Source organism: Pseudorasbora parva, chromosome 12 (genome assembly GCF_024679245.1).
Source record: "Pseudorasbora parva isolate DD20220531a chromosome 12, ASM2467924v1, whole genome shotgun sequence".
In the NCBI taxonomy this organism is placed as follows: domain Eukaryota; kingdom Metazoa; phylum Chordata; class Actinopteri; order Cypriniformes; family Gobionidae; genus Pseudorasbora; species Pseudorasbora parva.
In genome coordinates this window covers 45,643,322-45,663,373 of record NC_090183.1, presented here as the reverse complement: position 1 = coordinate 45,663,373, position 20,052 = coordinate 45,643,322, and the positions used below count along the sequence as shown (strand labels likewise).

Below are 20,052 nucleotides of genomic sequence, written 5' to 3'. Positions count from 1 at the left end.
CGTAAAGCGAGCATTCCGCACCCGTCAGGTGTTTCTGTGTCTCAGAGTTGGTGTGTGTGTGTGTGTGTGAGACGTAAAGTGTTCGCTCCGCACCCGTCAGGTGTTTCTGTGTCTCAGAGTTTGTGTGTGCGCGTGTGTGTGTGTGAGACGTAAAGCGAGCGCTCCGCACCCGTCAGGTGTTTCTGTGTCTCAGAGTTTGTGTGTGCGCGTGTGTGTGTGTGAGACGTAAAGCGAGCGCTCCGCACCCGTCAGGTGTTTCTGTGTCTCAGAGTTGGTGTTGCTGAGCAGCTGCACGGCCTGAGTGATTCCTCCACAGCGCTGCACTTCTTCTTTATTTGCCTGGTTTTTGAAGACCGCGTTCCTCAGAGCCGCAGCCACCGTCTCCAAAACCTGAGGGCTGGAGCTGCTCAACAGGCCGACCAGCGGAGGAATGCCCTTCAGGGTCAGAACCTGCGACGGAACCAGAACCAGAGGGTCAGACTCGGAGAGCCCGTATTCATCGAGCATCTTAGAATTACTCTGCTAAGAATTGACTTGAGTAAAGAAATGATTGCCTCAAAGCTGCACTTAAAGGGATAGTTCGCCCAAAAATAAAAATGTGATGTTGATCTGCTGACCCCCCCCCAGGGCATCCAACATGTAGGTGTGTTTGTTTCTTCAGGAGAACACATATGAAGATGTTTAACTCAACCGCTGCTGTGTCGGTCATATAATGGGGTGAATGGGGAACAAGTCTATGAGAGTAAAACAACATGCTTAGACAACATGCAGAAAGAGCCCTGCGGCTCATGACGACACACTGATATCTTAAGACACAAAACGATCAGTTTGTGTGAGAAATCGAGCCGTATTTATATCATTTTTTACCTCAAATATAACGCTATATCCAACAGGCTGGAACGCGCTTCAATTCCAGTAAGGTCAAAAAATACACGGATATACGAATATATATACGATATAAGATATTTGGATATACGAGCCAGATCGTGTATATTGACCTTACCGGAAGTGAAGCGCGTTCCAGGCTGTTGGATATAGCGTTATGTTTGAGGTAAAAAATGATATAAATACGGCTCGATTTCTCACACAAACTGATCGTTTTGTGTCTTAAGATATCAGTGTGTCGTCATGAGCCGCAGGGCTCTTTGTTCATGTTGTCTAAGCATGTTTTTTTTTTTTTATCTCATTGAATTGTTACCCGTTCACCCCATTATATGACCTTCACACAGCAACGGTTGAGTTAAAAATCTTAATTTGTGTTCTGCTGTCAAGAAACAAACACATCTACATGTTGGACACACTGGGGGTCAGCAGATAAACATCACAGGCTCATTTTTGGGTGAACTATCCCTTTAATTCAATTCAACAACTTTATTTGTCCCCAAGGGGGGAATTAAGAAGGCCTCGTAGAGTAACACACTACTAAACATAAAATCATACAATAAACAAATAACACAATGTGCACAAGTGCAGATATATTAAAACAAGTTCAATCATATATAAGAAAGAATAAATACACTAATATATACATATAAAAAAAAAAAAGATTAAAAAAAATAAAATAAAAATCACTGCAATGTGAAATTGATGGTACTTAAGGACGGCTGTGAATTTAAAAGCAGCACTGATTTTGGAACAAAGGTTGCCCTCCTCCTTTGTGTCCTACAGCCCGGACAAACGAAGACGTCGCCCCGAGGGGAGCCACTCAAAGACAGAAAAAAGGACATGTGACCGATCTTGTAAAATCCTACAGGACAACCTCAATGTTTGCTGATCACTTATGATAGAAAGAGTCCTCATTGCAAGTCCAATAATTTTAGAACAGACTTAAACGTTAGTTATCAAGCATCCCAATCATCCTTTAAGTAAAGTGTAGGACTAAGTCTTAAGTGTCAGTCTTAGAGTTGATCACGACTCTGCTGTGCCACAAACAGGATTTTGGATGATGTCATAGGCATGAACCAATCACTGAAGAGATGTCCTTATTTAAGAATATTCTCAGATAAATTCACACTGAATGGTGAAATTTCTAAGAGGAGTTTACAATCAACACACATTTGACAATACATCATAATATACACATTTGAAATGAAAGATAATCACGATTTTCATCCATGTCTTAATTCCTTTTTTTAAACTGGTGTGCTGTTAGCGGACCTGCCTATATATAGCCTAGATCTCATGATATAATCAGCCACCATGGGCTCCAAAAGAAAACCAAACTGGAGGAAGAAGCGATCAGTGTTGGCTGAATTACTCGAACGGCAGAATGTTATAAAAGGCAAGTTCAGTCCAACATTATCCAGCACTGATAAAGATGATGCCTGCTCTGTCCAAACAATACCGTCTGATGAACTGCTCATCGTCAAACATTTCACAAACATTCTTCCTCTTCTAAAAATGTGCGCACGTCTCAGTCTCCTCAGTCTATCACAAGCCCCTACTGGACACTCCTGACCACTCTCAAACTCTTAAATAACTGGGAGAGTAAGAGTGAATCTTAGCTTTAAGAAATTTGATAACTTGCTTTTATACTTAAGTTTGAAATTAGGAGTACATTTCATGAATTCTCAGCACTTAAAGGGTTAGTTCACCCAAAAATGAAATGTCTGTCATTAACTCCTCTCCCTAATGTCGCTCCACACCCGTAAGACCTCCGTTCATCTTCACACACAGTTTAAGATATTTTATATTTAGTCTGAGAGCGTATGCAAGTGTATGCACACTATACTGTCCATGTCCAGAAAGGGAATAAAAACATCATCACAGTAGTCCATATGAGACATCAGTGGGTTAATTAGAGTCTCTTGAAGCATCCAAAATACATTTGGGTCCAAAAATAACAAAAACTACGACTTTATTCAGCATTGGCTTCTCTTCCGCGTTTGTGTTCAATCCTCAAATAAAGATTCAAACGGTTATGAGTCAGTGAATTGATTCATGATTCGGATCTCGTGTCAAACTGCTGAAATCACGTGACATTGGCGATCCGAATCATTGATCGATTCGCTGATTCATAACCGTTTGAATCTTTATTTGAGGATTGAAAACAAACGCGGAAGAGAAGCCAATGCTGAATAAAGTCGTAGTTTTTGTTATTTTTGGACCCAAATGTATTTTGGATGCTTCAAGAGACTCTAATTAACCCACTGATGTCTCATATGGACTACTGTGATGATGTTTTTATTCCCTTTCTGGACATGGACAGTATAGTGTGCATACACTTGCATACGCTCTCGGACTAAATATAAAATATCTTATCTTAATGGCACTTTAAGAAACTTGATAAAAACGGGTCCAGGTTCTGGTTCTGACCTCTTGCTTGGCCTTGTCATCAGTGAAGGTGCTGTGCTGAATGTAGGCAGCTCCACGTTGTTGGACACTCTCATCCGTGCTGTACAGACTGTCCACCGCCTCTCGCATCGTCATATCGGACAAAAGCTTCTCGGCGTTCAACCTGTGAGACCGGTCATAAATCAGCACATCAGAATCAAAACACTACTGAAGTATTAGCATCATCGCTATATCTAGTATTATTATTTCTGTTGGTATTATTATTATTGATACAAATGTTGTTAATATTATTATGGATTTTATTTTTATTTTTTATTTTTTTATTAGTGCCACTACTGTTATCATCATCATTATTATTAATGTTATCTATCATTGATATTACTATTGCCGTTAATATAACTGGTCACCATCTTTAGTATCATTATTGCTATTGTCATTATTATTACTGATATTATTGTTGCGTCATCACAAAAAGGAGGGAAGAAGCAAGGAAGAGAAGGGAAAGAAAAAAAAGAAGTAAATAATTCAAAATTATCATAATATTTATTATACATGCTATCACTATTTAAATACTTCTCCTATTACTACACTGTAAAAATGATTTAAAAAATAAGTTGCCTGGTTGCCTTAAAATTTTGAGTTCATTGAAATTAAAAATGTGAGTTAATGCAATGAACCTTTTTGAGAATCGACAACCTTTATTAAAATATTATTAAAAGATTTTGTAAGCATATTGGGTAATTGTGTGTGTTTTATTTGTGATGACGCAGCCAAATTGTGCTATTTTCATGATTTATCAAATGTTTTATGTGGTTCAGATACAATAATATTTCGAGTTTCTATTTAATAAACCAATTTCCTTCATTGCATCAACAACTTTTTTATTTCAATAAACTCAATTTTAAGGCAACCAGGTTACTTACTTTTTAAGTTAAACCAACAAAAATTAGTTTACAGTGTACAATTATTTGTAATTTCTGCTTATTTTTGTTTTATTGCTGTTATTATTATTGCGGTTTTATTGTTGTGTTTGTGTTTTGTTGTTGTGTTCTTTGTTTACTCTGTTGTAAGTTGTGCACTCCTAATAAAAAAAGAGGAAAAAAAGGAATTAAACGGCACACAACTCACCCAGATATATTCTGGACCTGTCCAGTCCGGATCACAGACATCCTGGAGTCTCCGTTGGACTGCAGGGAGGACGGGCGTCTGCTGACCGCCTGAAAGTTGCCGACCGGATAGCTGTTGGTCATTCTGCCGAGAGTGCCGTTGCCCAGAACCGGGTTTGGCTGGCTGATGGTCCGGTCTATCCCGATGGTCTTCCGGCCGGTTTGGCTGCGTTGAGTATTGCCGGCTCCGTTGGCGAAGGGCTGGAAGCCGAGGTCTGGAGCGCTGCGAGTGGCTTTATTGTTGTACAGCTGATTAGCGGGCCGAGGCTGGGTCGGCAAAGTGTTGGTCGGGGAGAACATGGACCGGTCCAAACGGCTGTAGCTGCTGGTCACTCGCTGACCGCTCGAGCCGCGGGAGTTACTCGGATTGCGCATTACATTCTGCCTTTGCATGTTCTGCACAAGGAAACAATGGTGTCAAAGGGTTAGTTGATCCAAAAGTGAAAATCTGTTTATTACTATTACTTCCGTCTGGTAAGGTCAAACCGACGCGATCATAGATATACCTTATGTAGATGCCTCATTCGACCGATCCGCGCAGGCACTAATGAGGTATATATATATATATATATGATCGTGTCAGTTTGACCTTACCAGACGAAAGTTACAGCCGATGGGAACACTAGATGAGATTCGTCTGATATGAGGTAAAAAAATAACAAATACTGTTGTGTTTCTCACAGAAACCGATCGGTTCGTGTATTAACAAACCAATGTGTCGTCAGGAGCAGCAGGGTTTTTGTGCATGCATGTTTTTTTTGTTTGTATGTTTTGCTCTCATAGACTTGTTCCCCATTCACGACATTATATGACTGGCACACAGCAACGGTTGAGTTAAAAATCTTCTACTGAAGAAACAAACACGCCTACATCTGCACTGGGGGTCAGCAGATAAACATCTAATTTTTGGGTGAACTATCCCTTTAAAGTCAGCTCTTCTCATTACAGTTTTAAAGTTTTGTTTCTTATTACAAATTTAAATGCAAAAAGTCAATTCTTCACTTAAATTATTTATTATGATGCACAAAAATGCTATGCAAAGAAATCATGTGCAACAATATGCACATGTTTTATTTATAATTAAATGCAAAATAGAGCATTTTAACTGGTGCTATAATTCACTGTTTAAAGTCAATTCTTCACTCAAAATATCATTTATTATGAAAAATGTAAATGCAAAAAACAATAATGCACAAAAATGCAATACAAAGAAATGACATGCAACAAAATGCATGTTTTAATTTATGATTTAATGCAAAAAAAGCATTTTAAACTGGTGCTTTAATTCACAGTTTAAAGTCAATTCTTCACTCAGAATATCAAGGGGGTGTCATAATTTATCATTTTAAAAAAATATGCAAAGAAATCACATGCAAACAATGCACATTTTAATTTATGATTAAATGCAAAATATAGCATTTTAACTAGTAATTTACTATACGTGTTAAAGTCAATTTCACTGACATTTACTAGGAGCTGATGCCATCATTTCTAATTAAAACATTTAAATGCAAAAAAAAAACGAATGCAAAGAAATCACTTGCAAAATGCAAATTTATGATTAAATGCAAAATAGAGCATTTTAACTAGTGCTAGTTAATCTAGTTGTCGTGGCTTCAGTGCCGTTTGACAGAAGATAACACGAGTATGTTCATGCAGAACTGACAGTTTTACACCGTCTGCCGCGGTCGCTTGGGCTTGCCTAGTAATCAGTGATGGAAAGAGAACTGAAAAAGCATACTCAAGGAGAAGTACTGTAGTAGTAGAGTAAAAGTACCTGTCCTAAATACTACTCAAAGTAGCAGTAAAAAGTAGCCCTCGAGAGTATTACGCTATGAATGTTCTTCCTCCTTATACCCTGCTAATTAAAAACACAGCTTACTGTTTTATGGAGGATTCTCAGTAAGAACAAAAAACATCTCCAACAGTATTTCAATATTTCTTTGACTATTTATTTGTATTTTTTGACTGCTAGCATTAAAAATACAGCCATGTAATATTTGAGAAAGCAACCAATAATCTGTTAACATTCATGACAACCATTCTGTAGAGGCTTTCTTGCGGTTAATTTTAAAAGGTTGCAAAGCGTTGTACATAATTAAAAAAGAAGAGCTCTTTCTTTTCAAGACACATTCATTGTACTGCTTTAATTTCAATGGATTTCTCTTTTAAAAAAATACACTTAAGAAATCAGAATCGAGTAACTTTCACCACTGATTATTTGCTTGCAATGAAAAAAATAACCTGATTTAAATATTAATCTGGTGTTTTATTAAAGTTATTTGCTATATACATGGACTACAATTTTAAATCGCCATGTGAGAAGACATTACATTAAAATATGCACTTCAATAAGCTGACAGAAAGCAGGTTAACGCATTAACATGTTAAACGAACTCGAAGAAAGGCACAGCAACCCCATTTCCTAAAGCACGCGCGTGCCTCACTTTAGGCTGCTCGCTATCATGGGTGATTTGACGAGTCACGCATGGAGACGCAGGACTGATTATTCGTCTTAGCCAATCACGTTCAACGGAAACCTACCACGGAAAAATAAATAAACATAATTTAGCGACGGCAGATTTAAGGAAAATATCGCAGTAAAATGACCGATACATCACTTAAAATGTACTCAAGGAAAAGTGCACTGTTTTTAAACTAATTAAAAAAGTACAATTCCTGAGAAAAACTACTCAATTACAGTAATTAGAGGATTTGTGATTCGTTACTTTACACCACTGCACTTAATATTCATCTTTATTATTGATTTGACTGAGACCACTGCACTTAATATTCATCTTTATTATTGATTTGACTGAGACGTGAGCTGAGCTGGTTATTGAGCCGAACTGAAGTATATTAGAGCGGCTCATTGATCGTGACGTCTTTGCTTTGACACCGTCTGTAGTGTATAAAGCTCTCTAGATTGGACTGGATGTCAAAACACGGTTTATGCACACACAAAAACGACAACACGGCTGTATTACACACTCCATTATAGCCAAACACGAGGGCTTTAGGAGTCCTGCGGAGACGCCCAAATGCAAAGAAATGTTGGCAGAATACCCAGAAAACAACACTGAGATGAGTCATGAAGGAGAGGAGTGGCGTCCCTTTCTCCCTTGCATAACTCACTAGAAAACGTGAATTGAGTAGCATTTACATTTAATCATTTAGCAGACACTTTTATCCAAAAGAGGAGAGCGATAGAAGCAACGAAACAAACAAGTGCAACCGCCTGCAAGAGCTGTGAGAAGTCTCCGTTAATCGAGCACACCACACACATTTATTTAATTTTTTTAACTATTTGTTAGTAGCAAATGTTACGTTTTTTAATGGGAGTAGAAGTGAATGTGTGGATATACAGACACTGTTTTCCCCGTTCTCATGTCCGGCTGTTTGTGTAATAATATCAGGGAGATACAGTACAGGCCAAAAGTTTGGACCATAGACCGTAAAAAAATATGGACGACTCGACATCATCCGTTTCCGCTTGTCATATTTGAAGCTTTCAGGCGGCCTTGCACGGCGCGGACATCTTGGGACCGAGTCTGCGCAGTAGCGATTTCGGGACCGGCGTTGCGCAGTAGAGCGCAGGAAGTACAGCAGGAAGTACAGTCGCGATATCAAAAGCCCGCCCACACTCTCGCAGATGCAGAACAATTAATTATGTTGGTGTGAAATAAACAGTTATGGAAATGTAGAAATTAAAGCTAAAGCTCTAATCTGCTCCCAAAAATGTCGAAAAAAGTCCGTTAGTGCCTCAGTGACAACTTCACTCAGAGAAGCCGTCAGTCTCAGCTGTCAATCATGACGTCACACCCCCCGTTTTTATAGCATCAAATAACTAACTCAAAGTAAACTTATTTTTAAAACGAACACCTGAAATGAAATCATCGTGATGATAACTGCCTTCAGTGACATAAACTAACTTTGGGGAAACATTTTTGAAGAGTAATTTTATTATTTAGTTTGCCTCGCGTCCATTAGAAAACACAGAGGGGCGGCTATACTGGGACCGGTCACCGGGGGGCGATCGAGGCGCGAAAGCTTCAGTAAATGAGAGGGAGACTGCAGGCTTGGTTTGGACACACTACTATCTGTAATGTTTTTTTTTAAAAAAAAAGAAGTTTCTTCTGCTCATCAAGCCTGCTTTTATTTGATCAAAAATACAGAAAAAAAATGTAATATTGTGATATATTATTACAATGTAAAATAATAGTTTTTCAGTGTATTCTCCTTTAAATGCTGATTTATTCATGTGATCCTGCATAACCAGGCTATTAGTTACAAACTGAAGAGCGTTTGACATTTCACAAGTTTCCATAGTTATGTTGAATAGCTGACTCAAAGAGAAGTGTGTGTTTAACTGTGGGAAACTGAGCACTCGGCATTAATAACACAATGACGGATTAATAACATAACTTTACCCCGTTGGTCATGGTTCCTCCTCTGCTGAACGGCACACTGGGAGAGAACTTGAAGTCGTAAAACACGCCGTCACTTTCAGGGCCTGCCATTGAAGAAACTGTTTTTAGGTTAACAACAATAATAACACACATTGCAGTATTAAAATATACATATAAAACCTGTAACTACTAATGTATTATAGTAAGGTACATTACATTCTTAAGATCAACATATCTTCACTGTAAAAAAATTGTTTAATTGTGTGTGTGTTTTATTTGTGATGACGCAGCCAAATAGTGCTATTTTCATGATTTATCGCTTTTTTATATTCTTACGATACAATAATATTTTGAGTTTCTATTTTTTAAACCAATTTCCTTCATTGTATCAACTCAAATTTTTTATTTCAATAAACTCAACATTTTAAGGCAATCAGATTACTTACTTTTTAAGTTAAACCAACAATATTTTTTTTTGCAGTGTATAGTAACTACATTTAAATATGTAATGGACACTGTAAAATGAAGTGTAACCTAATGTTCTTAAGATCTTTTGGTTTTAATAATAATAATAATATGCCATTTAAGTTAAGGTTTTATGCATCTCAATATCAGAAAGCCAAAAGTAAATATTTCTCAAAGCAATGTGAAACATTTTTACTTAAATTATCTGAGAGATAAAAATCTAAGTAATTAATTATTATAAAACACATTTGTAAGTAAATTATGAAAGGACTGTTTTAAATGCAAGCGTAACATTCAGGAACAGGCATCGACATCTCCATTCAAATATTGATCAGGATGAGTTTCAGTATCTACACTGTAAAACATTATTAAAAAAATAAGTTGCCTTAAATAAGAAAGTTGCCTAACAATGGTTGCCTTAATTTTGAGTTCATTGAAATTAAAATTTTTAGTTAATACAATGAACATTTTTGAGAATCGACAACCTTTATTCAAATATTATTAAAAGATTTTGTCAGCATATTGGTTAATTGTGTGTGTTTTATTTCTGACGACGCAGCCAAATTGTGCTATTTTCATGATTTATCACATTTTTTATGTGGTTCAGATACAATAATATTTTGAGTTTCTATTTATTAAACCAATTTCCTTCATTGCATCAACTCAAAGTTTTTATTTAAATAAACTCAAAATTTAAGGCAACCAGGATACTTACTTTAGAAGTTAAACCAACAATTTTTTTTACAGTGTGGGAACAATATATATTTTTTATTTAGAATATGCATGAATAAAATAATATGAAAGTGATTTTTTTAAGAGAAAGAAAATTTTCAGTTATACAGTATTGGATTGTCTGACACACACTGTAACTTAGTTACCTGGTTGCCTTAAAATTTTGAGTTCATGAAATTAAACATTTAAGTTAATACAATAAAGGAAATTGGTTTAATAAATAGAAAGGCAAAATATTGTGTTATCTGAAGCACGTTATGTAAGTTGAATAGACAAAAGATCAAATGTTGGGTAACACTTTTTTTTACAGTCTTATTGTTACACACGTTACTATCCGGTTGTTAAAGCTGACGTCACGCGGCGGCGCTTCCGGGTCCAAAGGCTCAATCTTATACCACGAGAAAAACTACAAACGGTGCTAATATACACACACAATGTGGTGTAAGAATACAAAAAAGTTATAATCATAACCTTATTCTCCATACAAAATTCATTGTGATTCATCTTCTATAAATCGTTAAAATATTAATGTCTGTGAGCACAGAGACTGTTGTGTAGACTGTAAGTATTTAAAATGTTTAACTTTTTTAAAGGTTTGATGTTTAATATGAATAAACAGCGCTCATAAACGGGCGTCAATGGCATTCTCAAGTGAAATGAGTTGAGGCTTGGAACCAGAAACGGCGTTCCTTACGTCACGACTTACCAAGCGGATAGTAATAATTATATTATAATAATAACTCACCCTAAACCAATCCCGATAGTAATTACATGCAGTTACTTAATATTACTCAGAGCTTAAGTGTGTAATTACTGTGTAACAGAGACACCTTAAAATAAAGTGTATCCAAAGTTGTGATGATAAATCATGAAAATAAATGTTTACAGCCGGACCTTTATATATATATATATATATATATATATATATATATATATATATATATATATATATATATATATATATATATATATATATATATATATTAGTGCTGTCAAATCAATAAATCACATCTAACATAAAACACAAAAGTACACACATGTTGTGTAAACACAAACTAATACAATTTATTTATTGATTGATTTGACAGCACTATTTATATTGGGAAAACGCTTTAGAAAACACAAAAATAGGGCATATTTTACATTGAGTGTCTTGAAAAACACCAGAATTTTACTTTATAGGTTTTTGGTTATGGAAACATTATTATGGCACCTTATATACAACAAAGAAATCCTTCTAAGAACACCATGTCAATATTTTGTAAGAGCGCCTACCATAAAAATTAGGTAATAGAAAAAATATGGTAATATTTTAACAAAACCCATTTTTACCCCTATGTAGGTGCCTTGGATGTCTTATTGACCTTAAATATATACTATATTATATATATATATATAAAAACTGAATATGCAAACATTTACTGGGGGAACAGTTGCACTGCCTGTAAAATATATTAGTGCTGTCAAATCAATAAATCACATCTTACATTAAAGGAAAATGTACACACGCATATACTATATATACACAAACGTATGTGATTAATCGATCATATATATAGGCTATTTATGGTGATGAAGCGCTTTATAAAACACTAAAACAGGGCATTTTTTACATTGAGTGTCTAGCAGAACACCCCGAAACATTACTTTATAAATTTTGGTTATAGAAACATTATTATGGCACCTTACATAAAACAAAAAAATCCTTCTAAGAACACCATGTCATTATTTCGTGAGGGCGCCCCAATAAAATATCACAGAAAAAATGTGACAATAGAATACAACTCATTTCGTCTTATTGAGCTATCAAAGACCTTAAATATATACTTTTGAATATATAAAATAGTATAAATGTGTCTGAATACACCTGGGGGAACAGTTGCACTGGCTAGAAAATATACAGTGCTGTCAAATCAATAAATCACATCTGACAAAAGTACACACACATATATTATATAAACACAAACTTATGTGATTAATTGATCATATTGAGGCTATTTATGGTGGGGAAATAGGCCAAAATATACAAATATTTTACATTGAGTGTCTTGCAAAATTCCCCAAAACATAACTTTATAAATTTTGGTTATGGAAACATTATTATGGCCCCTTACACAAAACCAAAAAACCCTTCTAAGAACAGCATGACACTATTTTGCGGAGGAGCCTACCTTAAAATATCAACGAAAAAATGTGCCAATTGAAAAATTGCGTTTGAATGCCCCTTTAAATGCCAAATACATTAAATATATATATATATATATATATATATATATATATATATATATATATATATATATATATATATATATATATATATATATATATATATATATATATATATATATATATATATATATATAAACAGTATAAATGTGCCTGGATATACCTGGGGGAACAGTTACACTGGCTATAAAATATATAGTGCTTTCAAATCAATAAATCATATCTGACAAAAGTACACACACATTTATTATATAAACAACTTATGTGATTAATCATAGGCCATTTATTGTGGTGAAACACTAAAATAGGGCTAAATATAAGAATATTTTACATTGCGTTTCTTGCAAAACACCCCGAACATTACTTTATAAGTTTTGATTATGGAAACATTATTATGACGACACACATACAACAACAAAAAAATCCTTATAAGAACACTGTGATGCAATTTTGTAAGCGTGCCTACCATAAAATATCACAGAAAAAAAATGTGGCAATAGGGTAATGTGGCAAAATTGGGTAACACTTTATTTTAGGTTCAGTAATTAACAAGTTGCTTATGATCATGGATATTACTAGGATATTGGCTGTTTATTAGTACTTTTAAAGCTCATATTAATGCCTTATTCTGCATGACCTTATTCTACATCCCTTAATCCGACCCAATACCTAAACTTAACCGCTACAGAAACTACCTTACTAACTATTAATTAGCAGTAAATTAGGAGTTTATTGAGGGAGAAGTCGGAGTTAATAGTGAATATGTGTTCCCCATACTAAAGTGTTACCAAAACAAATTTTTGCCCCTTGAATGTCTTATTGAGCAACCAAATACATTAAATATAGATAAAAACAGTATAAATGTGTCTGAATATACGCAGGGGAACAGTTGCACTGGCTATAAAATGTGTTTTTGTTCCAGTCTACACTGTCAGAAAAAAGGTACATTGCTGTCACTGGAGCGATACCATAAGGTACAAAACTGAAAAGGTACTAATACACACTCTTAAAGTACTGATATGTACATTTTTTAAGGTACTAATACACACTCTTAAAGTACTGATATGTACATTTTTTAAGGTACTAATACACACTCTTAAAGTACTGATATGTACATTTTTTAAGGTACTAATACACACTCTTAAAGGTACTAATGCACACTCTTAAAGTACTGATATGTACATTTTTTAAGGTACTAATACACACTCTTAAAGGTACTAATACACACTCTTAAAGGTACTAATACACACTCTTAAAGTACTGATATGTACATTTTTTAAGGTACTAATACACACTCTTAAAGGTACTAATGCACACTCTTAAAGTACTGATATGTCCCTTTAAGGTACTAACACACACTCTTAAAGTACTGATATGTCCCTTTAAGGTACTAACACACACTCTTAAAGTACTGATATGTCCCTTTAAGGTACTAACACACACTCTTAAAGTACTGATATGTCCCTTTAAGGTACTAATACACACTCTTAAAGTACTGATATGTACATTTAAAGGTACTAATACACACTCTTAAAATACTGATATGTACCTTTAAGGTACTAACACACACTCTTAAAGTACTGATATGAACCTTTAAGGTACTAACACACACTCTTAAAGTGCTGATATGTACCTTTAAGGTACTAACACACACTCTTAAAGTACTGATATGAGACTTTAAGAAACTAACACACACTCTTTAAGTGCTGATATGTACCTTTAAGAAACTAACACACACTCTTAAAGTGCTGATATGTACCTTTAAGGTACTAACACACACTCTTAAAGTACTGATATGAGCCTTTAAGGTACTAATACACACTCTTAAAGTACTGATATGAGCCTTTAAGGTACTAATACACACTCTTAAAGTACTGATATGAGCCTTTAAGGTACTAACACACACTCTTAAAGTACTGATATGTACCTTTAAGAAACTAACACACACTCTTAAAGTGCTGTTATGTACCTTTAAGGTACTAACACACACTCTTAAAGTACTGATATGAGCCTTTAAGGTACTAATACGCACTCTTAAAGTACTGATATGAGCCTTTAAGGTACTAATACGCACTCTTAAAGTACTGATATGAGCCTTTAAGGTACTAATACGCACTCTTAAAGTACTGATATGAGCCTTTAAGGTACTAATACACACTCTTAAAGTACAGATATGTACCTTTTAAGGTACTAATATGTACTATGTAGGGGTGAGTAAGGTACAAAGATATACCTTTTCACTTGTGTACCTTAGGGGACTGCCCCAGTGACAGCACTGTACCTCCAAGAGTGTATGACAATACCATGGAAGTTTTGTTATTCAGACTAAAATATCAATGCACTAGAAGTGTAACCGCATGTGTGTGTGTACTCACTGGTGGGCGAGCCGAGGCCGGACACACTCTTGCTGCTGCTGCTGCCGTGTTTGGACTTGCTCCTCTTTATGGTATGGACCTGGTCCAGAACTCTCTGCTGCGCGGACCTCAGGTCGCGGTCTGACGGAACCGCGAGGGACGTGTCTTCCACATGTCCTATCGACAGAGCCGAATATAAAGGTTCGGGCATCATTTTGGCTTTAGTCTCTCCTGGTGAGACAGGTGAGGTCCGATGCGTAAAGCTCCAACTATCTGCTCCGTCGGGCTGTCGTGTGTTTGATTCAGGGTTTGACTCACGGAGAGATCCACCTGGACCAGCCCTCGTCCACGCCCATATGACGGCTATACACAACACCTGCTCCTCCTAATGATAGCACAAAGTGTCACTTTTAATGCGGATAATAGATACGCTTTTAACGCCTGATGTGCTGTGTAGAGGGCGTTGTAGCTATAAGGCTGGGTGCGTTTATTCTCAAAGCAGCCGTTTCTCATTGTGTTTTCGCTTTTACACACTACAGTACATAATTACATTTAAATGCCTCATACACATTTCGAAGAACACACTTTCCGATTAAAAGCATTTTATACACGCAATTAATATAAGTGAAACCCTTCCGCTAGAAAATATAGTCCCTATATGTAAACAATGACAGATCGACTGGTGCTGTAAAACAAGAGGGCCAACAATATTGATCATCAAGTATAAAATAATACAATCTGATGATTTTTTTGTTTAGTGCTGTCACAATTAGCGCTTGTTTTTGCTTTAACATGCCCCCACCCCCAATATGCATTTAATACGGAGATGCTTTATAAGTGTAAGGTTGTGTAAAGGGTGTTGTAATGGGTATTTATTTACAAAACAGCCGTTTCTTATGGCGTTTCGCATTGGTTTTTTTGTTGTTGTTTTTTGCTTTTACACACTATTTAAATAGATATAACTATAGTCAGACATAATTTCCAATTAAAAGCATTTTATACACGCAAATAAGGCTTCCGCTAGAAAATATAGTCCCTATATGTAAACAATGACAGAACGACTGGTGCTGTAAAACAAGAGGGCCGACAATATTGTAATGAACATCCAGTACTATAAAAGTTACAAAATCTGATGATTTTTTTATTTAGTGCTGCCACAATTAGCATTTTTTTTTTTTTACTTTATGTGGGCAGCAGCAGATCTTAAAGTGACAGCAGACTAATAAACCATTCGCTGTGATCTATATTTAATTTATTATTCATGCAGTGCAGACAAACATTTTTTTGATAACTTTATTTGGTATATGTCTAACAGGAAGGCCACAGGTAAATATGGAATGTATTAAAATGGGTTAATATGAAGCCTAATAAATGTTGAAATGTAATGTTGAATGTCTATCATTAATGTTTCACAGACATCAGTATCAGTTTTAGTGTCAGTGATACTGGCCTTCATTCATAAAAAGATGCCATTCCAACAAGTATTTAAAATATACTGTCTTTAAGTTATTTCTACATTAGTTTGGAGAGTAACTGTGGAATTATTACAATATAAAATTATGAAATACTGTGATAAATTAGATAATGTTTTTGAATGGATTGACAGTACCATTTTTCAAATACGAAATCAATTGGTAACACTTTACCATAAGGTCTCATGTGTTAACATTAGAGATCAATTGTTTATTAAGCGAGCAGGGCAACCACCCAGTAGAGCATTATAATAATCTAGGCTTGAGAACATGAACTAATGAACAATATATCAGTTATCAGCTTTCAAATATGAAAAATTATCGGTTATTGGTCAGAATTGTCATATTGGTGCATCCCAACACAGTGCATTAACTAACGCTAACAACCTTTGATTAGGCTACTAATGGATTAGTAAATGTTGGAAATTAACATTATCAAAGACCAATAAACTAATTTCTATATAAAAACCTTATTGTGAAGTGTTACCAATAAATGAAATGCTGCACAAGAGAATTACATTGATTTATATGCAAGAATTACTATAATCAAATCAATTAAATGAATATTTCTCTCATTGGAATCCTGATAACTACAATTTGACAAAACGTGTAACACTTTATATTATGGTCCAATTCTCGCTATTAACTAGTTGCTTTTTATGCATATAACTAGGATATTAGCTGTTTATTAATAATGCATAATGCATAATTCTGCATTTATATTAATAGCCTACCTAAACTTAACAAATACCTTACTAACTATTAATAAGCAGTGATTAGGAGTTTGAGGTCAAAGTTGTGGTTAATAGTGAATGTGTCCTCGTACTAAAGTGTTACCGCACAGGTTGTGTTTTGCCCACACTCGAAAACATACTGGGTTAAAAACAACCCAAGTTGGGTTGAAAATTGGCAAACCCAGAAATTGGGTTGTTTGAACCCATTGAAAGGACCCATTCAAACAACCCAATTACTGGGTTTGTCCATTTTCATCCCAACTTGGGTTGTTTTTAACCCAGCGTTTTCATGGAGGTGTCTTGAATGTCTTAGTGGCCGATTACAGACCTAAAATATCGTTCTGAGTAGTTTTGAGATATTGAACTTCAACGTTTTTTTAAAATTTTAAATATAGGAAAATGTATATATTTACTTTAAATGAAGTTTCTTTCAAACATGAAAATAACAGGGACCCTAAATGTATTCTAAATATACAATATCAAAATCCTCTCAAAATTTTTCGCTTAGAATTATAAGGTTCTATCTGCCAAAACATTATTTAATTAACATTAAATATAAAATGAATGTTGTAACAATGTCTCAACATGTTAGAAAGTAAATTTTGTCCTTTCTATGACATTTATGTCATATTTTTAGCACTTCCATGTAAATAGGACATTTCAAATTAAGCAAGGTAGGCCAAATATTTTGTCCAGTGCAAACCTTTTTCTTTTTTCGATAAGACCCAAAATGTACACAACTTAAAAAAAAAAAAAAAAACATTACATAATGTAAATAAGTTGTCAGAATAAGAATATGTGAATAACTCAATTTTGAAAAAAACGTCACGATAGAACCTTATAATACGAAGAGGACGATAAATACTATTGGGTTCTTAAAAGTTGAACATTTACTATAGGGGAACAGTAGCCAGTCAAGAAGATCTGAGCAGCTCCAAATGTTGAAGAATCAATGCAGAACACACTCTGTATTTGAGATATTATCCTGCTATCGCAGCCATGAGAGCAACTGCTGAGAACCTCGGTGACTAAGGTGGAGACTCATCAATGTCAGCCCGCAGACTGCATTAGTAACAACACAAGTGCAGACAGCAGGTCGGACCACACCCATGCCAGAACAGCCTGGAATCATCTGCATGGGCAGGTCTCGCTCCACAAATGTGTCATCATCAATGTGTCAACAGCAAATGACAGCGTACTCTTTTAGACAATGAGTGCTTGTCCTGAAGAACAAAGCCGAGGAGAGGTCACTTTCTCTTCTTAAGAATAAATAACCATATTAAACACCAATTTAAAAAAAACATGAGGGGAAAAAAGTCAAACAGAACTGCTCCCGATATCTACTAAACACTGAATATTTAGGTAATAACAATAATAGCAACCATGAAACTTTTTCTTCCCTCACCAAAGATTGTGATAACCAACACTGCACTCTTGTGGCAAGCAGATGACATTAAAACCGACATAAAACATGATGAAAAAATATAATCAATGTGTTTCCTTTAACTCATTTTCTTAAGTCAGATTAATGTAATCTAAGTTCAACTTACTTGATTGATAGTACTTCATTTAAGAGAGCAACTTTTGCTGAAGAAATGATCTTTTTTTTTATTATTTTCATAAAATGTGCAACAAAACTGTTATATCAGAGATAGATGAGGTTGTCGACATGGTTAAACAGAAGGACAATAACTTTACAGACAGTTATGGAGTGGTTTGACCGAACAAACATCCAAATGACAGCATCGTTTAATCTTCCTCCGCTTGACTTTCCCACGGACTAAATATGAGTTTGTTTCTATCACAGACATAAGCGTACACAGTGAGAGCAAACTTTAAAAGCAGATGATTGGAAAGATTTGACATATAAAGGACAGAAACACCTGCTCAGCAGGTTAACATATATATTCAATAAGCAAGTGATTATGAGCTGTCTTATGTGATTCATAGTGGTCCATTCTTCTCAACCTACACACACACCACACTCACACACACACACACACACACACACACACACACACACACACACTTACATAATGATTGCAGATGTTTCAAAACGTGATTTCAGTTTATGCTCTAAAGTGCCCCTAATATGCGTTTTCGAATATTATCTTTCATATAGTTGTTTGTGAATGTAAACGTTCTGTTTTGTTATTGTCCCCAAAAAAAGAAAGGATTCACTCTGAACCGCCCAAACGAGTCGACAGGAATTCAGGTCTCACTTCGTTCTTACTCCTTTGAGTAATTGAGCAAGTGTTTATTACATCAGTCATTGCTGGGCTAATGTATGCGCTTTTATTGACTCAGTTCCCGCATGCGCACCGCAGTAAATGAGAAATACACACGTGTTTGTTGATGGATGTGTTCTTGTTAATGCTGATGAGGAATTACAGCTGAAACATCTCATAATGAACCTCAATATGAGTAGCGTATCACTGAGAATCATCCTGCTCGTATTTATATGGTCAAATCAACGCCATCTTTACCGTCTTCACGGTGTGTATAATCATTGAGCTTTAGGAAGCCTCCAGAGCTGAAGTGAGCGTTTCACTTCTGACACGCGATAGACCAATCACAACAGACCGGGCCATTTGACCAATCAGGGCAGAGAGATTAAAAAGGACTAATTTATCCATCGAGTCGTTTGAGAATCATTGAACAGTGTGGTGTTGTGCAGTGTATATAATGAGAAAAAGAAAGCGTATTTTTTTTTCCTTTGACACGTGTAAACCTGTTGTAGGAGACTCTAAAGCAACATTAGGAACCTTTAAAATAGCATAACAGGGGCACTTTAATGTTGTTTTGTTTTTGTTTGTTTTTTTGGGGGGGTAATTGTTATATAATTAATGTACATAAAAATTATCATTAATGATATTCCTATTTTTATTGGCCTCATTTGAAGTTCGCTGAGGTTCGGTTGAGAACAACTGAAGTAGATCTGTTATGGAATCAATGATTTTATTAGCTAATCTTCTGGTTTCTTTTTTCCCAGAAGAACTATCCTCAATCTCTAGTCACAAAAGAATGATAATAATAACTAATCAGTGTGAAAAAGCGAATAAAAGCGGTTGTGATGAGTTCAGTTAAGACATTATAAAAGAGTGACCCAGTGTCCTTCTCAGATCAGGGTTTCATCCAAAAATAAAATGTCAGTCATTAACTCCTCCCCCTAATGTCGCTCCACACCCGTAAGACCTCCG

The 20,052-nt window shown here is 35.4% G+C and overlaps 1 protein-coding gene across 2 annotated transcripts in view; it reads right to left on the bottom strand.

Annotated features, from left to right (window-relative positions):
• The window catches only part of pkp1b (plakophilin 1b), a 30,975-nt gene extending 15,891 nt beyond the window's left edge, over positions 1-15,084 (bottom strand). Inside the window, exons 1-5 of one of the 2 annotated variants that reach the window (XM_067458572.1) lie at positions 14,668-15,084; positions 8,891-8,988; positions 4,423-4,856; positions 3,316-3,457; positions 246-450 (exon numbers count right to left, since the gene is read on the bottom strand). In XM_067458572.1, the coding sequence (XP_067314673.1) occupies positions 246-450; positions 3,316-3,457; positions 4,423-4,856; positions 8,891-8,988; positions 14,668-14,860 (1,072 nt within the window). In that variant the 5' untranslated portion in view covers positions 14,861-15,084. The remainder of the gene's footprint in view (positions 1-245; positions 451-3,315; positions 3,458-4,422; positions 4,857-8,890; positions 8,989-14,667) is intronic. The other variant, XM_067458573.1, reaches the window with a different exon arrangement.
• Between the last annotated feature and the right edge of the window lie 4,968 nt (positions 15,085-20,052).